General features: G+C 33.3%; 1 protein-coding gene across 1 annotated transcript; it reads right to left on the bottom strand.

Annotated features, from left to right (window-relative positions):
• Nucleotides 1–19,319: 19,319 nt before the first annotated feature.
• On the bottom strand, nt 19,320–20,045 carry LOC133321475 (transcription factor MafB-like). The gene has a single exon (XM_061530566.1). The coding sequence runs from the start codon at nt 20,043–20,045 to the stop codon at nt 19,320–19,322; it is 726 nt and encodes a 241-aa protein (XP_061386550.1).
• Nucleotides 20,046–21,802: the final 1,757 nt, after the last annotated feature.

Below are 21,802 nucleotides of genomic sequence, written 5' to 3'. Positions count from 1 at the left end.
ATTGTAGGTTGGGTTTGTTTTACGGGGATACTTTTTGTGGTACTGCAGTTATATGATTGTACTTTTGAGAAAAATTGTTGGTTTTATGATGCAATTCGCCATGAATTAATCGGAATACGGATTATTGTAAATGGATATTTTATTGATGTTGTTGGTATTTAATCCAGGAAATAAGTTTGGTGTTCCAATAGTTTGGGTGGTATAGTCATCAATAAGCGAATTAGGTAGTGGGGGTTCTCAAATGGTGTGGTATTCACGTGGCATGTGATTTCCGGGCACAAATATGATGTTATAGGTTATGTTGGGTATTTGTTGATCAATATGATAATCGTTGAGTTTTGTGGCCGTATCAAAGAGTTCAAAATCTGGTGTTCCGTGTTCAAAAATCGGGAGTTCCGTGTTCTAAAATCGGGAGTTCCGTGTCTACCCGGTGGGTAGATCACGAATAGATAGCACACAATATTGATAAAATGGATTTCAGATTCCTCCTGTATGGAAATTATATATTTGTGTTTTCCCAGTGAGCATACAACAATTGCCTTTTGGATGTGTTTAATCCCAACAAGGGGATCAGTATCACCTTTTCCGGGATTGATGAACGCAGGATTGGGTGTACCGAAGTCCCTATAAAAGTTTCTAATAAAAATTTGCACTTTTACACATTTTATTATTCTCACCCTTAATTAATATGATATATATAATGTGTGGCACAATGTTTGGAAATAGTTGGGATATAAACAATAACTTTAGCCACTTGGATGATTTTTATATTGGATGGATTTTTTTTAAACTATATTTTGATGCTTGCTTCTTGGAGTTTTGTTAGAAAAGAAAGTTTCTTAATTTGGCTGCGGAAGATTATAACTTCGATTGTCAATGTGATATTTAGAAAAAAAGGGAATGTAAAAAAATCTGAGGAGTTGCCAACATATCGCCATACAAAAATTATCGAAATATTTTCGAGATGAAATTTATGTTTGCAAATAAGCATTAATAAAAAAAAACAATATATATATTTATTTTTAATTATAAAATGGCCTAATTTTTCATAGATTTTAGTGATTTTCTTTTTAAAAGGTTTTTTATACATCGATGATAAGTTTAATTTTGTACAGTACCACATTCTGGCCAATACGATATTTACATAACACCTCTGTTGGAACTTGATGAGAGTGGTACGTAATTTTCTGCTATTCGATTCGGAATCAAAACAAAACAAAAAAAGTTCCGCAATTCTCCGATTAAATATTCTACATCATAGATAAGCAAAGGTAAAAAATAAGCTATAGTGGAAAACGTATTTGAGAAAAAAAATTACCTGGACTTTGTGCGGAATATTATTTTCAAAATTGACCCTGATCAGTGAAATTTCTAAAGAGGTCCAAATATATATCTGTGAAATTTGTATGATGTTGGTTTTTATCGAGAATCAAAACAGAAGTCTGAAGCAAAAAGTACAACGAAACCTGAAATCAATGCTTATAACTTTGCCGTTGCAGAACACAAAGGGATTAAATCGCAAATTTCAAAATCAAAAAATGTTTTGTAATTTAAAAAGAAAAGTTTAGAAATAAAAATTATATGAATAAAGAAGTATTTTTGTGGAAGTGTCCACCACATCTGTTAGGGGACATATGTAGAATATACTCAAAGTGTTGAAGGGTATCATATAGTCGGCTCCGTCCGACTTTACTGTTTTTCTTACTGGTTTTTATTTTGAGAAATTCCTCAGTCCCCTACCTCTGATGAGGTCCAGGACAAAACACGATGTTTTGTTTTTATAAAAATTTTTGACATAACTTTGCTACATTCTTCTATTCATTATGGAAAATATTTAAAAAAATATTAAACTTGCAAGGTGTAGCATCTGTTGTTTATTAATTTCTTTGATTTATTTTCTTTTGTTGCAAACATTGACAAAATTTAGTACAAGGTCATGTAAATTGCAATTAATTAGCATTAATTACCATACATCCAGCATAAATATCCATAATTGATACAGAATGTATAAGAATCACCAGAAAATTTAATCATTTCATTTTCTCAAAACTTAATTCCTATTTAATTTTGTTTTCTAGCTTATGCATGTGAGTCGGGATGTTGAAGCTGATGCCTCTACTTCTTCTATTTAACATCGATATTGGGAATTTGTATAAAACACACTCGATCTCAAAATTGTGAGTACGACATAATTTTATACCAAAACGAGAGTTATATAATTTTTTTGATTTATTGCACGGCAATCAAATGATCTGCCTTTACGCTTTGACATCCTCATTTCATATTCCAATTCAAAAATGATATTAAATCCACTCATTCCATATAGATTTAATATAATAAACTTTATTAAATAATTGTATCATATTCATAAAACATACACAGCTGTGACACTTTTCATTATTCGTCACCACTATCGATACATAATTAAATAGCTGCAAACGTTTATCTCATGCGCTGAATATAAATCATAATCGTAGCCACTTTAATAACAATTAAATGCCACTTAAATTAACACTTTAAAGACATTTATCAAGCGATTGGGGGAAACTTGTTTCAGGTAGTTGCAAGCAAGAAGATGTCTGATGCTGCTACTCCTCCTTCTATTTGTTGTCGCTGGCAACGTTTAACACCGATTGCAATGTTTAACAAAACAGCAGCAGCAGCATCAACAATTGTAGCTTGCTACTCTATGTGCATAATAAAGTAGTAGATGTGCTTGAGAAGTGTTGCATATCAAACATAAACAAATTGTGTTCAGACATGCATAACTAAAAATATCACAAAATTAACACGATTATTTAAAGATACCGAATGTGGTAGTTGCAATACTCTTGTCAGGTGCAGAGTGTTAGGGGGATTAGTAAACATCTCCAGCATCCAAAGTCTACTCTTTGTTTTGCATTGCAGTCAGTCAGCTTGTCATTCAGTCATCAATATGCAAATCAATAAACTGTCAAACAATCCGGCATTAACATACATACATGCAGGCATATACATACAAACAAACTAAATAAAACTAAACATAGGCAATGTGGCGGCACCCAGTTATTCCCAATCTCCCAGTTGACTAGCTGGCACACACATCTGCATCAGATATTTTATAACAACAACATTGTAGTCATGTATGTAGCAGTCAGCCAGCCACCAATTGCAACATGATTTGAGACATGCAACTCGGTTGTGTTGATATGAAATGCATTTAACATTGAAAATTAATTAATTTATCGATCGATCGTTGATTGGAGTTGTTGCTGTTGTACATTTTTTGAAGAATCTATTTTAAATATCAGCACATCAAATTATATGGACAGAATGAAGCATAGAATGCCCCTCAGGAATAGGTCGCATAAGACAAAAGCTATGGTAAATGGCCCGATTAATTTAAAATTTTGGGACTAGTTTGTTTTTCTTTGATTAAGGATTCAGTATAATGTAGTACTGGAAATAAATCCTTTTAGTAAAATTATGATGGAATATCTGATGAAATCATGATATAGCTCGCAATTTTTTAATAGATCTTCAAAATGTCCACATAGGTTTATACTACTCCTGAGATTTTGGGTATTAAAATTGGAATATATCGGTCTACGTTTTGGTCTATATTTGTGTATAGGGCAAATAAAAAAATACTTATTCGAAGAAAGGTTCAATTTATTTTCATGTCCGTACATAACTGGCACCTGCCCCCATTCGATGTTTATGCTTCATTATATATGCGATTGATTATAAATAGATATTTTGAGTTTTTAATACAGGTGTATGTTTTGACAAATCCCCATATATTAGGGCCCGCAACATTTTAAGGAACTTTAAATGTTTTATCTTTATTTTCTAACCAAAGTGGATTTAATTTGGAATTCACATAATTTTGTCAGTATATGCCCAAGTTTTTATAACGTCACTGCATCATTGTAGGTATTTGGTAAGGGGTTTTTTGAATTTTAAAGCATATTCGGCATCTTTAAATCTCTAGCCGAAATTTTAAAACTAGTGTTTTCAGTTTTGTATTTCGTTTCACAGAGGACAGAAAAAGTTCTCTCATGCAATTTTCAGGGTACTCTATTTTCGACATTAGCCCCATATGAGAGTCCTAACCTATTTCAGGTATTTTTAATGTCTACCTCAAATTAAAGGAGTTACAGTACTGTATTTCTTTTATGGATTTTGGTATTGAAAATCTGTTAACGTGCCATTTACAACGGCACAACAATTTTGAAAGGGTCGAGCTTCAATGCATAGGCAAAAAATAAACTGAGAGACAATTCGAGGCCACAGGAGGTGTGGATTTTTAAAAGAAAATTTATCAAAGTATCAAAGGAGTCGTAGATTTTTGTATTTTTTAAAGAATATATTTCAAAAGACCCAACAAGAAGTGGATTTATTAAAGAATATTTTTCAAAAGACCCACCAAGGAGTGGATTTCATAACAAATATTTTTTAAAGGGTCAACTAAGGCATCGATTTCATAAAGAATATTTTTCAAAGGACCTACGCACATTGATTTTACTCCTGTGGTGTTTGATATGGAAAATGGGATATATTGGTCCACGTTATGGTATAGCGCCCATAATGTGGTATATGCAAATATTAATTATTTTTGGGATTTTTGGCACGTTGTTCAACGGAATTGACTGTAATCTGGTATTCTGAGTTTTCATTGGATATCAAATCTTCCTTTTAATATTTGTCCACTATTTATGATATTCATATTACCGCACTCCCATTTTTTTTTTTTTTTGAGTATAGGTAAATTTTTCTACTGAACTTAATATAATTTGATATATTTACGACGTTTTTACTTTTTTGAGATCACACTTCTTTTTTATATATCTCTTCTTCTTGCTATTTAGTATATCCCTTTTTTGTGCTTTTCGTCCTTAATTTATTGAGGCCGGAGTCTAATTATCAAAAGATGTGATTTTTCGTCTTCGAAATATTGTAAAAAATGTTGTTCATAAGATTTTAGGCGTGATTATATATTTGGGAATATATGAAGATCTGTAAGTCCTTTATATAAAAAATCAATGAGCGGAGCAATATATTCAGATGGGACCGACCATATGTAACCCAATTAGCACGTGTTTAACTTTCTGCGGATTTATATTCCGTGTACGAGTCTGTCTCTATATTCCGAGTCAGACCAACCATTATAAAAACAGTAATTTTCAATAGTAGATCTGACCCCTAATCTGCCCTATAGACAGTAAAAGTAAATAATAATAATGAAAATCGGTCTAATAGGAGCTGTTATTGAACCTAACAAGAACTTCATGTAAAATTCATTCAGCGCTATTTTGCTGCCCTAAATAATATAAGAATACGCAGGCACCTGTGTATATTTAAGTACAACTTCCCTATCCGAGTACATACAGCCATATAATTGGTATCAATATAAAGATCAACCACTCCTCTTGGATATATTGTCAATTTCTCTATTTATTGTCTTCGAAAGTAAATAAATACGCCATAGAATGCAAATTTTGCTATTTTTCACACAAAAATCTGGGTCCATTTGAACCGCTAAATTTTGACGGATTATCATAAAAATAGGCATAAAAATTTGCATTTCCTTGATCAGATATCTCTCTCCGTGTAAAATTTCGTTTTATGACGGATTATCATAAAAATAGACATAAAAATTTGCATTTCCTTGATCAGATATCTCTCTCCGTGTAAAATTTCGTTGATTTCCGGTCATAATTGTATACTCTAGAGCGGACAGAAAAACAGACAAAAAACAAAAATAAAATTTGGTCCATTTCAATATTGACCGATTACCAAAAAATACCAATAGGGATGTTTTTTGACCAGAACTCATCTTACATGCAAAACTTCATGACGATTGGTCCATAACAATGACCTCTTTTGTTTTTACAAATTATAATGGATAGACGGATGGACACACATGGCTAGATCGACTCTGTTAGTTAAGATATGACGATCGGTATACTAAAAGGTGGGTCTAGTGCCTGGCCACACAAAGCTATAATAGTCTTACAACATAGTTGTGTAGGGTCAAAATCAACAGGAATATTGAAAAATATAGAAGTAGATATTTTTCAATATGTGTACCCTATATAGTAAAAAATTAATTACCTCTTCAATTTTCTTCAAAAAAATAACTGTAAAATTAGAATATTCCACAGTTTAATTCCCATCAGGTTTTCTTAAAAATATTCAAAAATTTTCCATCTAAAAATACATTTTTGGAATACTGTCCTTTACACAAGAATCCCTCCTATGTACATTTTTATTATAACCGTTTAATATCGATATCCAAAAATCCACGATTCGTTACCAGCTATGACGCCCTCAAGACGACCTGATACGTCGCCGATAGAGTTGTTTTTCCAAAATCTTTAATTCTTTAAGAAGTGCCAGATGTAACTTGCACCTTAGTAAATGCATATGGCCTCTAAAGTAATTAAAACTAAACATTTAATTTTAGCTAAATCATTAAAACCAACTCCTTAGACTTTAGTAGAACTTTCATTGGGATTTTTTTTTTAATTGTACTGCCCTATATTTACATTTCATTGATTTACCGAATAATTCGTTTCATTCATAAAATACACGAACAGAAAAACAATTCCCCTTTACAAAGTGTAAATGTTTTCATACAATGTAACAACTGATATTTACAAAAGTACTTGAGATATTATTTTTTTAAATTTATTCGCACTTATGTTAAACAACCTCGCATACACCTTTGAAATTTACAGGTGAGATTTGGATGACGAGTGGTGGTGCGGTGTTTTCTTTTTTTCTAGTTGCAAGTGTGGAATTTTACACCAAAACAAAAGACCATTAAACTATTATTGATTGCATTTGATTATGTGGATTTGATTGTTGCACCTGTTTTCAATTCTCAAGCTATTTTGGAGGTGTGTATTTAAGCTATTTAAGACTATACTAACAAATTGATTAAGTGTGAAGTTTATTTGAATGTTGCATCGAACATGGCATTGTTTCTTTCCTATTGAATCTATTTAGACGTAAACTCCGGTGTGATGTTTCCAAAGACATTTTATTGCCAAGAATTTCTCAAGCATTTTATGTTATCACAGTCATCGATACTGTTTATATAGCGGTTGGGTGTATGTTTTGATTTTTCCTATCATTCACAGCAACCTGTCGATCGGACACCTAACTTGCTAACTTTTGCTATAGAAAATAAATTGAAAGAAAACGATATCATCAACTCTTTAGGTGTTCGTTTAACAAAAATAAATTGCCGGCATTGTTTTCCATGTGGAAAAGTGTAAAAATTTTTTTTCCGATATCTGGGTGGTTTTTTATTTTATATAAAATACAATTACATAGAAACGAAAAATTCGGAAAGAAAATAATGTTGCACACTAGTGCAACATATAAAAGTGCCAACAAATCGGAACTTATCAACAGGAATATGTTGTTTAACAAATTACTCACACATATTGTGAATATTTTATTTATATAAAACATAAATAAATTCGATACGATTCAATAATTTTTGTTTATTTATTTATTTTTTGTTTGTTTATTTATTAAACAATATTCAAGTGTAATATTATCGAATTGAAAAACATTGGCTAATATACCTCGAATTGGTAGACATTTTATAAAAGAAGCACAATATAAATTCTAAATGATGTTGTGGAATTTAAATAACAATCGGATTCATAATGTTTGTTCAAAATGTAATATAATTCGATTCGACCAAAATTAGCGTCGTGTTGGAGTTGCTCAATAACTTTGAAGGTTACTCAATGATACAAAAATATATTATGTTAGGTTTGGTCATCTATATGAATACATTTTTGGTATTCTTTGAGAAAAACTACTGACTTTCTTTAGGAAGACGTCTTGATATTCTATAATAACACAGTTTGTTATTCTATAGGAAGAATTTATTGTATTCCCTAAAAAAAACCTACAGTTCTTTAAAAAAAAAATACTTCTTTGTCTTCCATAGGATGACCTATTGATTCCGCATATTCTATAAGAAGATTTCTGGTCTTCTATATGAAGATGTCTTGTTCTTTTGTGAGAAGACTTTATGGTCCTCTGTATGAAGAATTTCTGGTCTTCTATAAAGTGACCTTCTGAGATAACTTCTGGTCCTCTATAATAACAACTGACTTCTACAAGAATACCTGTTGTACTTCTGTAAGACCTTTTATATGGTCCTCTATAAGAAGTCATACAGGAATTGCATAAAACACCTTCTAATCTACAAAAAGATATTATGTTGGTCGTTTATAAGGAGGCCTCGAGGCTATAAGAAACATAAATCTCTGCATACACCATGATAAAGGTGTATTCAGGTTATTTTACACACTAAAGGTTTGGTTGAATAGTTGGCTAGATTCTTTCCCTTTATAAAATTTGTAGGTGTCTCTGACATAACCAAAACCTCATGTAAAATTTCATAGCCATCAGACCTACCTGCCCGCCCTCTAGTGTTGTAGTAGTAATACTAACCAAATCAAAATTCGAAGATCTTAGTTTAACTGCCACTACAACAATATATTTGGTATCAATTTAAAGGCCAACCACTCATCTTGGATATACTGCAAACTTGTCAGGTCTATATCCTTCAGGCTTAAATGTATACACCATAGCATGCAAATTTTTCCATTTTTCACACCAAAGACTCAGACATTTCATCCGCTAAATATTGGCCGATCGTCATGTTTATTCCATGGTCAGACTCCTTTCCCTGTGTAAAATTTCGTGAACCGATCATTACCAAAAATATGGACAGAACAGTTCCTCCTTCATGACGATTGATCCATAACTGTAGACTGTATTGTGTTTACAAATTATAATGGACAGACGGACGGACCGAAGAATACATGTTTTCAGATCGACTCAGCTATTCGAGATAAAAAGTGGATATATGACCAATATTTTGCAAACTCATGGGGCCACACAAAGCTATAATACCCTGACAACTAGGCTGGGGTCTAATTAAGTTTCACGTTTTGGGAGTTTAGTGCAGCATTTATGTAAAATCGGACGAAAATATATATTGAAGCGATCTTCAAATATATATCCATCTGAACCGATTTTCATATCCAAATCTGAACCGATTTTCACGAAACTTAACACACTCCATTCTACTCCTAATTCAGTTCGCTATGCCAAATTTCATGCATATCGAATGAATGATGCACCATTTACATTAAGTAGGACGAAAATATATGTGGGAGCTATATCCAAATCTGAACCGATTTTCACGAAACTTAACACACAGCAATCCAGACTTAATTCAAAACGCTTTGCCAAATTTCGTGCAAATCGAAAGATATTTAGGGATTTGGTGCACCATGTACCTTAAATCGGACGAAAATATATATAGGAGCTATATCTAAATCTGAACCGATAATAACGAAACTTAGCACACATCGTTCCAGACTTAATTCAAAACGCTGTGCCAAATTTCGTGCAAATCGAAATATATTTAGGGATTTGGTGCACCATTTGTCTTATATCGGACGAAAATATATGTGGGAGCTATATCTAAATCTGAGCTTATTTTCGCGAAACTTAACACACATTATTTCAGACTTCAACACGATGTGTCAAATTTCTGCAAATCGAAAGATATATAGGGACTGTGGTGCACCATTTACATTAAATCGGACGAAAATATTTATGGGAGCTATATATAAATCGGAACCGATTTAAAAGAAACTTAACACACATCATTCCAGACTTAATGCAATACGCTGTGCCAAATTTCGTGCAAATCTAAAGATATATTGGTACTTTTGTGCGCCATTTACCTTAAATCGGACGAAAATATATATGGGAGCTATATCTAAATCTGAACCGATTTTCATGAAATTTAACACACATCTTTCTAGACTTAATTTAGTAGGCTATGCAACATTTCGTGCAAATCGAAAGATATATAGGGACTTTAGTGCACTATTTACCTTAAATCGGACGAAATTATATATGACAGCTATATTTAAATCTGAACCGATTTTCACCAATTTCAATAGGGTTTGTCCTTGGGTCAAATAAATGAGCTGCGCCAAATTTCATTCAAATCGGATTATAAATGCGACCTGTACTTTTTTACAATTTAACATCAACAGACGGACGGACATGCATAAATCGTCTCAGAAAGTGATTCTATGCATATTCTCAAAAGGAACCATGGGTCTATCTCGATTCCTTTTGCCTGTTACAGGCATATGCACAAAGACATAATACCCTGTACCACAATGTGGTGAAGGGTATAAATATTAACCCTTTCAGTGTTTTTGTCGAATATATTCGACATTTAAAAGTACTCTCTTTCTTTGCGATTTTTCCGTTATACTATGTACCGTTACTATTGATGTTTTTGTTTAAATATAGACGAAACTGTCCGAGGATTAAAATGACAATTGCAATTTTTTCTAAACTATGTCCCTTTATATAATTTTAAATACAAAATTTTAGATTTTTTAATCCGACAATTTTTTTTTTTTTCGACTGAAAGGGTTAAGAATCCTTTAATTTTTCAGAAATCAAGAGTTATGACAACCCTATATGTGTTCGCCCCAATTATGTCATGAACATACTTTCTGTTTTCAAAACTCTTGTGTGGGTTGTGGAAATTGTTTGAAACTCTTTATTTAAATTACATTTGCTTGCTATATTTGCATTTACCTCCTCTAACTAACCAAATACGTGCTTTGGGTATCGTATGTTTCAACATAAAACGCTAAGTGTTAAAGTAAATTGATGAAAATATGGTGGAAGAAAAACTGGAAAACAATTTTCCATTTCTTTGCTTTTTTCAACCACCACTCTTCACATTTTCAATTAAAAATAATTTAAAAAACTAAAATTCAATTTGTTTTTGCTGCAAATTTTGCACGTGTTGCATTGAGGTGTAATGCAACTCATGATTGATGGATGTTTGTTTGAAAAACAAAAATCGCGGCATGAAGTATGTACGTATGTATAATGGTAGCATATGTCACGAAATCAATCAATGTTTACGGATGTTGCAATTAAACGTATTTATGTATTTGTAATTTACAGCAGCAACAATGTTTTATAACAAATTTTGGTAATTGAATATGATTTTAATTTGTAGTAATTCATTTTTGTAATGGAGTTATAAATTTATCAAGTGGAAACATTAAATGAAAATTCAAAATAAATCTTTTAAACACAACTCCTCTCTCAGTTGATTAACCATCAATCCAAAAAAATCCCTTAATTAACTTATCTGCACATCGGGTGTGAAATTCAAATCGTTCTGGCTTTCATGTTAATTTATTTCCAATTTTTTTTTTATAAATTTATTTTAGGTTCTAGACAATTCATTGGTCATTTCGACAGCTGTGTTCCATTGTAGTATCTAGCCATTTGTCTGCTGCTATTCCTTGCCTTGCCTTGCCCATTTGCCATATTTGTAGGTGTGTCCCTTTTTGAGAATGTACATTGCATAAGAATTCCAAAAACACGTTGCCAATCAAGCATAGCCATCCGACAGACAGCCAGACAATCGAACAGATGAACAGCATACGATAAAATAAAAAACAACACAACAACAAATCTCGATATTAATTACAATCATAAACTCCCACTTCCTTTCAAAATACGCAATGCAGTTAATTTTTTTCTGTATTCCGTTTTTTGGTTGTAATTTTTTGGAACTAATTCGATTTTCGGTATAGATTATTACACGGTCATTTGCAACAGACAGAGGTATGGGAGTGACATAAGACTGCAATGCTTAAATTTCAATCAGAAGCTTTAGAGTATCTAGGAAATAAATAAAGAATAGGTCCAACATAAGGATCTTAATTCCTAACTTACTTACTTAGCTGGCTTGTTACAGAACGGTTGTTCCATAAGCCGAGCTTAAAAAAGATTTCCAAGTGCGTCGGTCTTGTGCGAAAATCCACCAATTTGGAAGACCACGTTCCAAGATGTTGTTTTCTGCTTGGTCTTTCCATCTAATTCGTAGCCTTCCCCTTCTACGGGAACCATCATTATGCCTTTTGAGCTGGGGCATTCTCATTTATCCGCACAACATGGCCTAGCCACCATAGTCGCTGTAGCTCAATACGACTGACTATGTCGATGTCCGCGTATAAATTGTAAAGCTCGTGGTTCATTCGACGGAGAATTTTTCTTTCAAACACCCCAAGAGCTGCCTCATCTGCTTGCGCAAGTACCCATGCTTCTGATCCATATAATTGCACGTGTAGTATCAGCGTCTTGTAAAATGTGAGTTTGGTCTGGCGGGAGGTGGCCTTGCTTTTGAGTTGTTTGCTCAGACCATAGTAGCATCTGTTGGCCATCACAATCCTTCTCCGAATTTCAAAACTGATGTCTTTCGTTTTATTTATCGGGGTACCAAAGTATATAATGTCTTTAACTACCTCCAAGCTGTAGTTCTCAAGTTCCACAGTTGGTCCAAGTCTACTGGACGTTTTGCGCGTTGATACCATCAACTTAGTCTTCTCGCCGTTTACTGCCAGACCCACTTTGGCAGACTCCTTTTCAATTTGTTCAAAGGTGGCTGTTACCGCTCGCAATGTTCGACCCATTATATCGATGTCATCGGCGTAGACGAGTAACATGTGTTGTTTGGTGTATAGAGTGCCATTTCTGTTCACCTTTGCGTCTCGTATGACCTTTTCCAGTAGGATGTTAAAAAGATCACACGACAAACTGTCACCTTGTCTGAATCCTCGTTCGGTATTGAAGGGCTCCGATAGGTCCTTTCCTACTTTAACGGCTGATCTTGTGCCACTTAAAGTTATCCTCCATAGTTGTATTAATTTTGCAGGCATGCCGAACGTAGGCATGGCTTTAAACACCTCTGAACGGATAGGGCTGTCGAATGCGGCTTTATAGTCGACAAATAGGTGATATGTGTCCATGTGTTTCCTAAGGGTATGTTGAATTTCCATCTGTAGCTCTTTTAACCCTCTTTGACATTATTTTTGTTGAATGCATTGCACTCAAAATCATAATTTCTATTTGAAATTCCCAGATATTACTTTCCTATCATTCGAAATTAAGCCCATATATTTTCCTTCTCTACGGTAAATATTTTTTCTGTTATTGAACAATTCATCATACGAATGAATATATTTTTCAACATTTCATTACCCTTTCACTTGAATTGAATATCAATTCTCAATAAAAGTGTCTATGTGTGTGTGTGTATGATTCAATTTTTATTACCATATGAACGGTATATTTTATTGTTTTTTATAACACATCGAGGAGAAGATTAAATTTGTACCGATGCAACAATGCCATAAATATTAATTAACAATTTAGCAGCTGGGAGTGCAGAAACATTGATACGGTTGACAATTCGAACAGCGTTTTACATTGCATATTCATTTATACATATGAACATATATTTACATACATACACAAATGTAAAGAGAATTGTGGAATCACAACAGGTTTTTTTAGATATAAGCTTTTTTGCAGGAACTGATAGTTCCAATAGTGATATATTTGTTAAACACCTACACCTTTAGAGCTAATTTGTTTCAACATTTAAAAAGTAATGCAACTTAAACATAGACTTTGAAGATTTTTTTAATTGGTGTCGATTTTTTAAAAAGAAAGAAATTTTTTACTCGTTTTTTTATTTTTTTATAATCCTACGGTATTGAATATTGGAAAATAATTTAGTAACCTGTATGTGTGTGAATTTTTTGAAAATGTTTTTATCAAGTAAGTTTTTGTCGACATAGCTCCTTATTTTGGCATAGTCTTCATATAAAACACACACACATTTTCCATCAAGTGGTTGTAATTTGGCATTTTGTTTTCTTAGGGGGTAAAACACATTTTTGGCTTGGAAAGATATGTTTTCAAAGAGTGGATTTTTTAAAACAAATAAACTTTAAGGCTTGGATTAAAAACAAATATATTTAAGATTTAAAAAAAAAAATTAATTTAAGACATGGATTTAAGAAAAGTCGTAATTTTTAAGGCGTTAATTTAAAAACAAAAAAATTTTGAAGCTTGGATTTAAAAAATATTTTTATGGCGTGAATTAAAAAAAAATAGATGAAAAAATATTTTTAAGGCCTAAATTTAGAAATATATTTTTTACGTCTTGGTTTTTAAGAAGAAAATATTTTTTAAGGCGTGGATTTTAAAATACATTTTTCCAAAGACTTGCCAAGCCATAGACGTGGATTATTCTAAATAGATTTTTTTAAAACTAGCCAAGTCATAGGCATGGATTTTTAAAAACCAACCAAGCCGTAGGCGTGGACTTTTTTAATTTTTTTTTTCAAAGACTAACCCAGCCATAGGCAGGGATTTTTAAATAGATTTTTTGAAAGACTAGTCAAACCATAGGCGTACATTTTTTAAATAAATATTTCTAAGTCTGTCGGAGCCACGGGCGTGGATTTTTTGAATAAATAAATAATTTCTAATCCTGTCGGAGCCACGAGCGTGAATTTTTTTAAGAACTAGCCAAGCCATAGGATCGGTCTTCTTAAGGGAACTGTTGTTGTTTTTTGTAATTAAAGATATATATTTGAGTCAAAAAAATTTTGTTATTGTTTTGTTGTTGTTTTTTGTAATTAAAGAAAAGTCCCTATTTTTGATGGCGAGCATGATAACTCCTCACTGGAACATCGGAATTCGAAAATTCTAACGGTGTTACAAAGAGTAAATGTCTGGCTCTCGTATGAACTAGGATTATTGACTTCGCTCTAAAATTAACAATATGGCGGCCTTTGAAAAAATATTTTTGGAAAATCGACGATTTTTAACCAAAAACCAAGTTAAAAAATAAGGAAGATCTTCACCGATTGGCTTTATCCTAGCTCATACGATTGCTATACACTCACCGAGAAACGTGTAAGAATTTGAAATCGACTGGGTTATTAGTTTTTGAGTTATCGTGCCCGCCATTCGCAACAGAGAAAAACGCGTTTAAAGCTTGAGAAGCCCTTTAGCCGTCACTTGATGCTGACACAATAAATCGGCTATATCTTCAAGAGTTCTTGAGATTTTCACTTGAAACTTTGTAGAGACATTCTTGAATTAGTGTAGAATCGAATTAAGGAAAAAAAATATTGACCCCGAGAATGGAGTCAATTAAATGTTTCAAAGCCATAGGCGTGAATTTTAGGAAAACCAAAACTGATTTTTTTTTGTCGTCTTAGAGAAACAGGCTATTAGTTTTTTTGAAAATATTTTTCAATACACGGATTTAAAGATTGATAGATTTCTACATGGTCAAACTTAACACCATTTTCACTTGTCTGAAATGTTTTTTTTTTTTTTTTGTTTTCAAAGCCAAGAACGCCTAAAAATACTAACCTGTTTTTTATATCTTTATAATATCGGTTGAATGATATAACCCATTATAAACATATTATTTTAACTGTTAGTAGTACTATGGACCTCTTCTTATTAATGTATTTGATAACTATATGCCTTAAAAGCAAGGATCTTATAGGAATAGACTCAGCATATATAGTTTCAATTTGTTGTTATATCTATCAGGAGCCTTGCAAAATATTTTCATAGGAGCAGTAGGGCTTCCTCCAATAGAAGTAAGAGGTCGTCTATTGAAGGACTTTTAGTCATAGAAATTTGTATAAGGGATATTTTATTTGAACCTTCTTATGTAGCAGAAATACATAATCACATATGTATATCAATTCTTATGTAAATTCCAATTGAAAATCGTATTAAAATCGTCTAGTTTCATGCCTACAGCAAACATCTTAAATATAATCACAAATTGCATGCCTGACCAGACTCAATATCGAATCGTACGACAAACATAAATTGCAATTTGTTTATGAACACAGATGACAAATAAACCATAAACTTTTAATTACACTACTTTTACAAGCAGCAAACAAAAACAACTAAATAGATTTTTTTACAAAAAAATTAGCTAAGGCATTTGAAGCAAGTTCTTTGTCAATTCCAATATATATCTTGTTGATTGTGGAACCAGTTTTTTAAATTTTCAATGACAACATTACATCGTGGATTTTTTAAATAGATTTTTTCATGGCGTGGATTTTTTAAATAGATTTTTTCAAAGACTAGCCAAGGCATAGGCGTGGATTTTTTAAATAGATTTTTTCAAAGACTAGCCAAGGCATAGGCGTGGATTTTTTAAATAGATTTTTATGACAGCTATACTGTTTCATTTTTTTGTTAGATTTTTTCAGCCAAGGCATAGGCGTGGATTTTTTTTTCAAATAGATAGGCGTTTTTTTAAATAGATTTTTTCACAAGGCATAGGCGTGGATTTTTTAAATAGATTTTTTCAAAGACTAGCCAAGGCATAGGCGTGGATTTTTTAAATAGATTTTTTCAAAGACTTTGGATTTTTTAAATAGATTTTTTCAAAGACTAGCCAAGGCATAGGCGTGGATTTTTTAAATAGATTTTTTCAAAGACTAGCCAAGGCATAGGCGTGGATTTTTTAAATAGATTTTTTCAAAGACTAGCCAAGGCATAGGCGTGGATTTTTTAAATAGATTTTTTCAAAGACTAGCCAAGGCATAGGCGTGGATTTTTTAAATAGATTTTTTCAAAGACTAGCCAAGGCATAGGCGTGGATTTTTTAAATAGATTTTTTCAAAGACTTTTTCAGCCAAGGCATAGGCGTGGATTTTTTAAATAGATTTTTTCAAAGACTAGCCAAGGCATAGGCGTGGATTTTTTAAATAGATTTTTTCAAAGACTAGCCAAGGCATAGGCGTGGATTTTTTAAATAGATTTTTTCAAAGACTAGCCAAGGCATAGGCGTGGATTTTTTAAATAGATTTTTTCAAATAGATTTTTTCAAATAGACTAGCCAAGGCATAGGCGTGGATTTTTTAAATAGATTTTTTCAAAGACTAGCCAAGGCATAGGCGTGGATTTTTTAAATAGATTTTTTCAAAGACTAGCCAAGGCATAGGCGTGGATTTTTTAAATAGATTTTTTCAAAGACTAGCCAAGGCATAGGCGTGGATTTTTTAAATAGATTTTTTCAAAGACTAGCCAAGGCATAGGCGTGGATTTTTTAAATAGATTTTTTCAAAGACTAGCCAAGGCATAGGCGTGGATTTTTTAAATAGATTTTTTCAAAGACTAGCCAAGGCATAGGCGTGGATTTTTTAAATAGATTTTTTCAAAGACTAGCCAAGGCATAGGCGTGGATTTTTTAAATAGATTTTTTCAAAGACTAGCCAAGGCATAGGCGTGGATTTTTTAAATAGATTTTTTCAAAGACTAGCCAAGGCATAGGCGTGGATTTTTTAAATAGATTTTTTCAAAGACAAGCCAAGGCATAGGCGTGGATTTTTTAAATGGATTTTTTTCAAAGACTAGCCAAGGCATAGGCGTGGATTTTTTAAATAGATTTTTTCAAAGACTAGCCAAGGCATAGGCGTGGATTTTTTAAATAGATTTTTTCAAAGACTAGCCAAGGCATAGGCGTGGATTTTTTAAATAGATTTTTTAGCCAAGGCATAGGCGTGGATTTTTTAAATAGATTTTTTTTAAATAGATTTTTTCAAAGACTAGCCAAGGCATAGGCGTGGATTTTTTAAATAGATTTTTTCAAAGACTAGCCAAGGCATAGGCGTGGATTTTTTAAATAGATTTTTTCAAAGACTAGCCAAGGCATAGGCGTGGATTTTTTAAATAGATTTTTTCAAAGACTAGCCAAGGCATAGGCGTGGATTTTTTAAATAGATTTTTTCAAAGACTAGCCAAGGCATAGGCGTGGATTTTTTAAATAGATTTTTTCAAAGACTAGCCAAGGCATAGGCGTGGATTTTTTAAATAGATTTTTTAAATAGATTTTTTCAAAGACTAGCCAAGGCATAGGCGTGGATTTTTTAAATAGATTTTTTCAAAGACTAGCCAAGGCATAGGCGTGGATTTTTTAAATAGATTTTTTCAAAGACTAGCCAAGGCATAGGCGTGGATTTTTTAAATAGATTTTTTCAAAGACTAGCCAAGGCATAGGCGTGGATTTTTTAAATAGATTTTTTCAAAGACTAGCCAAGGCATAGGCGTGGATTTTTTAAATAGATTTTTTCAAAGACTAGCCAAGGCATAGGCGTGGATTTTTTAAATAGATTTTTTCAAAGACTAGCCAAGGCATAGGCGTGGATTTTTTAAATAGATTTTTTCAAAGACTAGCCAAGGCATAGGCGTGGATTTTTTAAATAGATTTTTTCAAAGACTAGCCAAGGCATAGGCGTGGATTTTTTAAAAAATATTTCTTTAAAGGACCATCCAAGGCATATTTCTTCAAAGGGCCAACCAAGGCATAGGCGTGGATTTTTTAAATAGATTTTTTCAAAGACTAGCCAAGGCATAGGCGTGGATTTTTTAAATAGATTTTTTCAAAGACTAGCCAAGGCATAGGCGTGGATTTTTTAAATAGATTTTTTCAAAGACTAGCCAAGGCATAGGCGTGGATTTTTTAAATAGATTTTTTCAAAGACTAGCCAAGGCATAGGCGTGGATTTTTTAAATAGATTTTTTCAAAGACTAGCCAAGGCATAGGCGTGGATTTTTTAAATAGATTTTTTCAAAGACTAGCCAAGGCATAGGCGTGGATTTTTTAAATAGATTTTTTCAAAGACTAGCCAAGGCATAGGCGTGGATTTTTTAAATAGATTTTTTCAAAGACTAGCCAAGGCATAGGCGTGGATTTTTTAAATAGATTTTTTCAGACTAGCCAAGGCATTGGATTTTTTAAATAGATTTTTTTTTATAGGCGTGGATTTTTTAAATAGACCAAGGCATAGGCGTGGATTTTTTAAATAGATTTTTTCAAAGACTAGCCAAGGCATAGGCGTGGATTTTTTAAATAGATTTTTTCAAAGACTAGCCAAGGCATAGGCGTGGATTTTTTAAATAGATTTTTTCAGGACTAGCCAAGGCATAGGCGTGGAGCTTTTTTAAAAGACTATATTTTTTTAAATAGATTTTTTCAAAGACTAGCCAAGGCATAGGCGTGGATTTTTTAAATAGATTTTTTCAAAGACTAGCCAAGGCATAGGCGTGGATTTTTTAAATAGATTTTTTCAACGACTAGCCAAGGCATAGGCGTGGATTTTTTAAATAGATTTTTTCAAAGACTAGCCAAGGCATAGGCGTGGATTTTTTAAATAGATTTTTTCAAATACTAGCCAAGGCATAGGCGTGGATTTTTTAAATAGATTTTTTCAAAGACTAGCCAAGGCATAGGCGTGGATTTTTTAAATAGATTTTTTCAAAGACTAGCCAAGGCATAGGCGTGGATTTTTTAAATAGATTTTTTCAAAGACTAGCCAAGGCATAGGCGTGGATTTTTTAAATAGATTTTTTCAAAGACTAGCCAAGGCATCTTCGTGGGACCAATCTGGCACAATACGCTTACCGGTAGCACTAACAAATTCCACATCATCGCTATTATCATCACCTTTGCCCGCTGCATGATTCGATGGCAACAACGAATTGTAGGTATTCGTGTGTACATTGTACGTATTGTAGGCCCATTCATCGCGGGCATTACGCCTGGCATTGAAACGACGCTGCACCGCCCGATTATAGAAGTCATCCTGATTTAAACGTTTCAATTTTGTGTTGTTGAAATTCTTTGGTATATTCATGGCAGCATCGATTAGTTCCACTTGAGATTTTGTTTCTAATTTCCTTGATTGCCTGTGGTTATTTGTGGATGTGGTGATAGCTGGCGATGTGGAAGATGAGGCTGACGCCGTTGCAGTTGCTGCTGCCCCCAACACCGTCACTCCTGATGTTGCTGTTAGGTGATGTTGTTTACTTGAATGTGATCTTGCCGTGGGCTGTTGATTCAAACTCTGATGCGGCTGTGGCTGCAGCTGATGGTGATGATTGTGATTCCTGTTGTGCCGATGCTGATGGTGTTGGTGGTGATTATGATGATGATGTTGTTGTGAATTGTGACGGGTATGCTGTTGTGACGCTTGTTGTTGCGGTTGTGTTCTTGTATCGACTGAGTCTGCTAAAACCGTTAATAGACCACATAATACCACAAATATTATGTGGCTAAAAGCATTTGAGAATTTCATTTTGATCTCTTGTATTTATTCTATTTCTCTTTGGCAGGTATTTTGTGGTATTCTTTATTTGTCAGAATGTGTCACCTTTACAAATGAAGATCTACGACTGGCATCCAATGTGGAAGCTGCGGTTTTAATTGTCTGCGTTGGTGAAATTGATCCTGCAAAGAGAAAAAGGTAAGTGGAAATTAGTTAAACTTTTAGAAAAAAATACGAATGTGAACTTAATCTTAGTATTTAAGAAATGTGTCGAATAGAAACATCTAATAATATGAACTTTGATATTGGTCCACGATGTTTTTCGTCCAAATATATAAATTTTATAGAGGAAAGAGGATCAGAATTATATTAAAAAAATGTCTGTCCAGCCCATTCCGATCTGCTTTCCTACTTTTCAACTTTGTTAATTAGCCTGTATCATTATTGTGAGAAATTTTGCAGGACAGTAAATGGCTTCTACACCTGGGTCTGTAAGAGTGTCTTATTTTTTGGTCATATTTTTCTCAACAGAAATCGGCAGTATCGCTACAAGCTCACGGCCAATAGTCAGAACTTGATGTGAGTTTAAGAATCACCGGGAAAAAAGTAATCTCGATCCAATCTTCCGAGACTGGCGGGAACTAATATTTCGTGTCGGAAAACTAGATTAAGCCAATATAACGGTCTTAGAAAGCCGCAGGTGTGAAGAGTATGATAAGATGGTTGAAGCAGTGAGAAAAGACATAGCTAGGCTCTCAAGAAGGATAAAGCAGCTATACGGAAACTGACCAGAATAAACCGAAGCAGCAAGTGTGAGCAACAGACTGATGCTTACAATAAGCCTGACTTTCCTACACTACACTACCTCACGAGCGGCGAAGGGCATTAGAGAGATTTCCGGAAGAGCAGACGAATGCCAAACCCTAAAAAATTATCTCCACCGGCTGGTGTAAAGAGAAGGCGGAGCCAATCCGAAGTCTATGGAGACGGCCACGAGAATCCATTGACTGTGGGGAATCCCAAAAGGACTAACCCACATTTATGAAAGAGGAAGGTTGCCAGGTGGCACTTTAGGGGATCGAGAATAATAGTGCGATAGAGCTTGCAATATTTAAGATAACAATTTTGTGCATACATTGTTATCCCTCCTAGGATGTTTGGTAATAAAAAATTGGATATATCGGTCCGTGTTTTGGTATTAGCCCTATATAATGATACACCCAAATATTCGGTATTTTTAAGAATTTTTGTACGTTTTCAACCGAATTGGCTGTAGTTTGGCACTTAAATTTCCCAGCAAGTCATCGATATCGATCCACTTTTTATGATAGCTCCCATATAAATGTACTTCCCATTATTCGGTCATTTGGGGAGTTTGGGCAAGTTTATTAACCGAAATGGCTCAAATTTCCTTTTCATAGGGTGCCAAATTTTCCTACCAAAAATTAAACCATGGTCCGTCATTTATGAAGGTCCCGAACGATTACTAGTATTTCAAATGGCCATCTCATGGCGATGGGAATAAAAACTTGGGACCGGCCGAACTTAACAACGTTTTTACATGTTTTATGTCTAAAAGAAAATTCGAAAGAACTTATCCCTGACTCCCAAAATTGTCGATTATCGTTGATTCGCGGTTCCCAATAACGTGAACCGTATTTTAAAGTCAACCCTTCCCACTTATGATAATTTCCTTGCTGTGCTGTGATTTTCAATTAAATATTTATGAATAATTCATGATTCTGGGACAAAAATCAAGTTTTTGTTTTTATTTAATATTTTTTTTT

The sequence above is a fragment of the Musca vetustissima genome, unplaced genomic scaffold (genome assembly GCF_032173495.1).
Source record: "Musca vetustissima isolate MV318-11 ecotype Yass unplaced genomic scaffold, APGP_CSIRO_Mvet_v1 utg10155, whole genome shotgun sequence".
Classification (NCBI taxonomy): Eukaryota; Metazoa; Arthropoda; class Insecta; order Diptera; family Muscidae; genus Musca; species Musca vetustissima.
The sequence above is the reverse complement of the archived record's forward strand: the minus strand, read 5'-3'. Positions and strand labels throughout refer to the sequence as shown.

Excerpts from the sequence above, each read along its gene's own strand:
- LOC133321475 (XM_061530566.1), bottom strand. The coding sequence starts at position 20,045 with ATGAAATTCTCAAATGCTTTTAGCCACATAATATTTGTGGTATTATGT.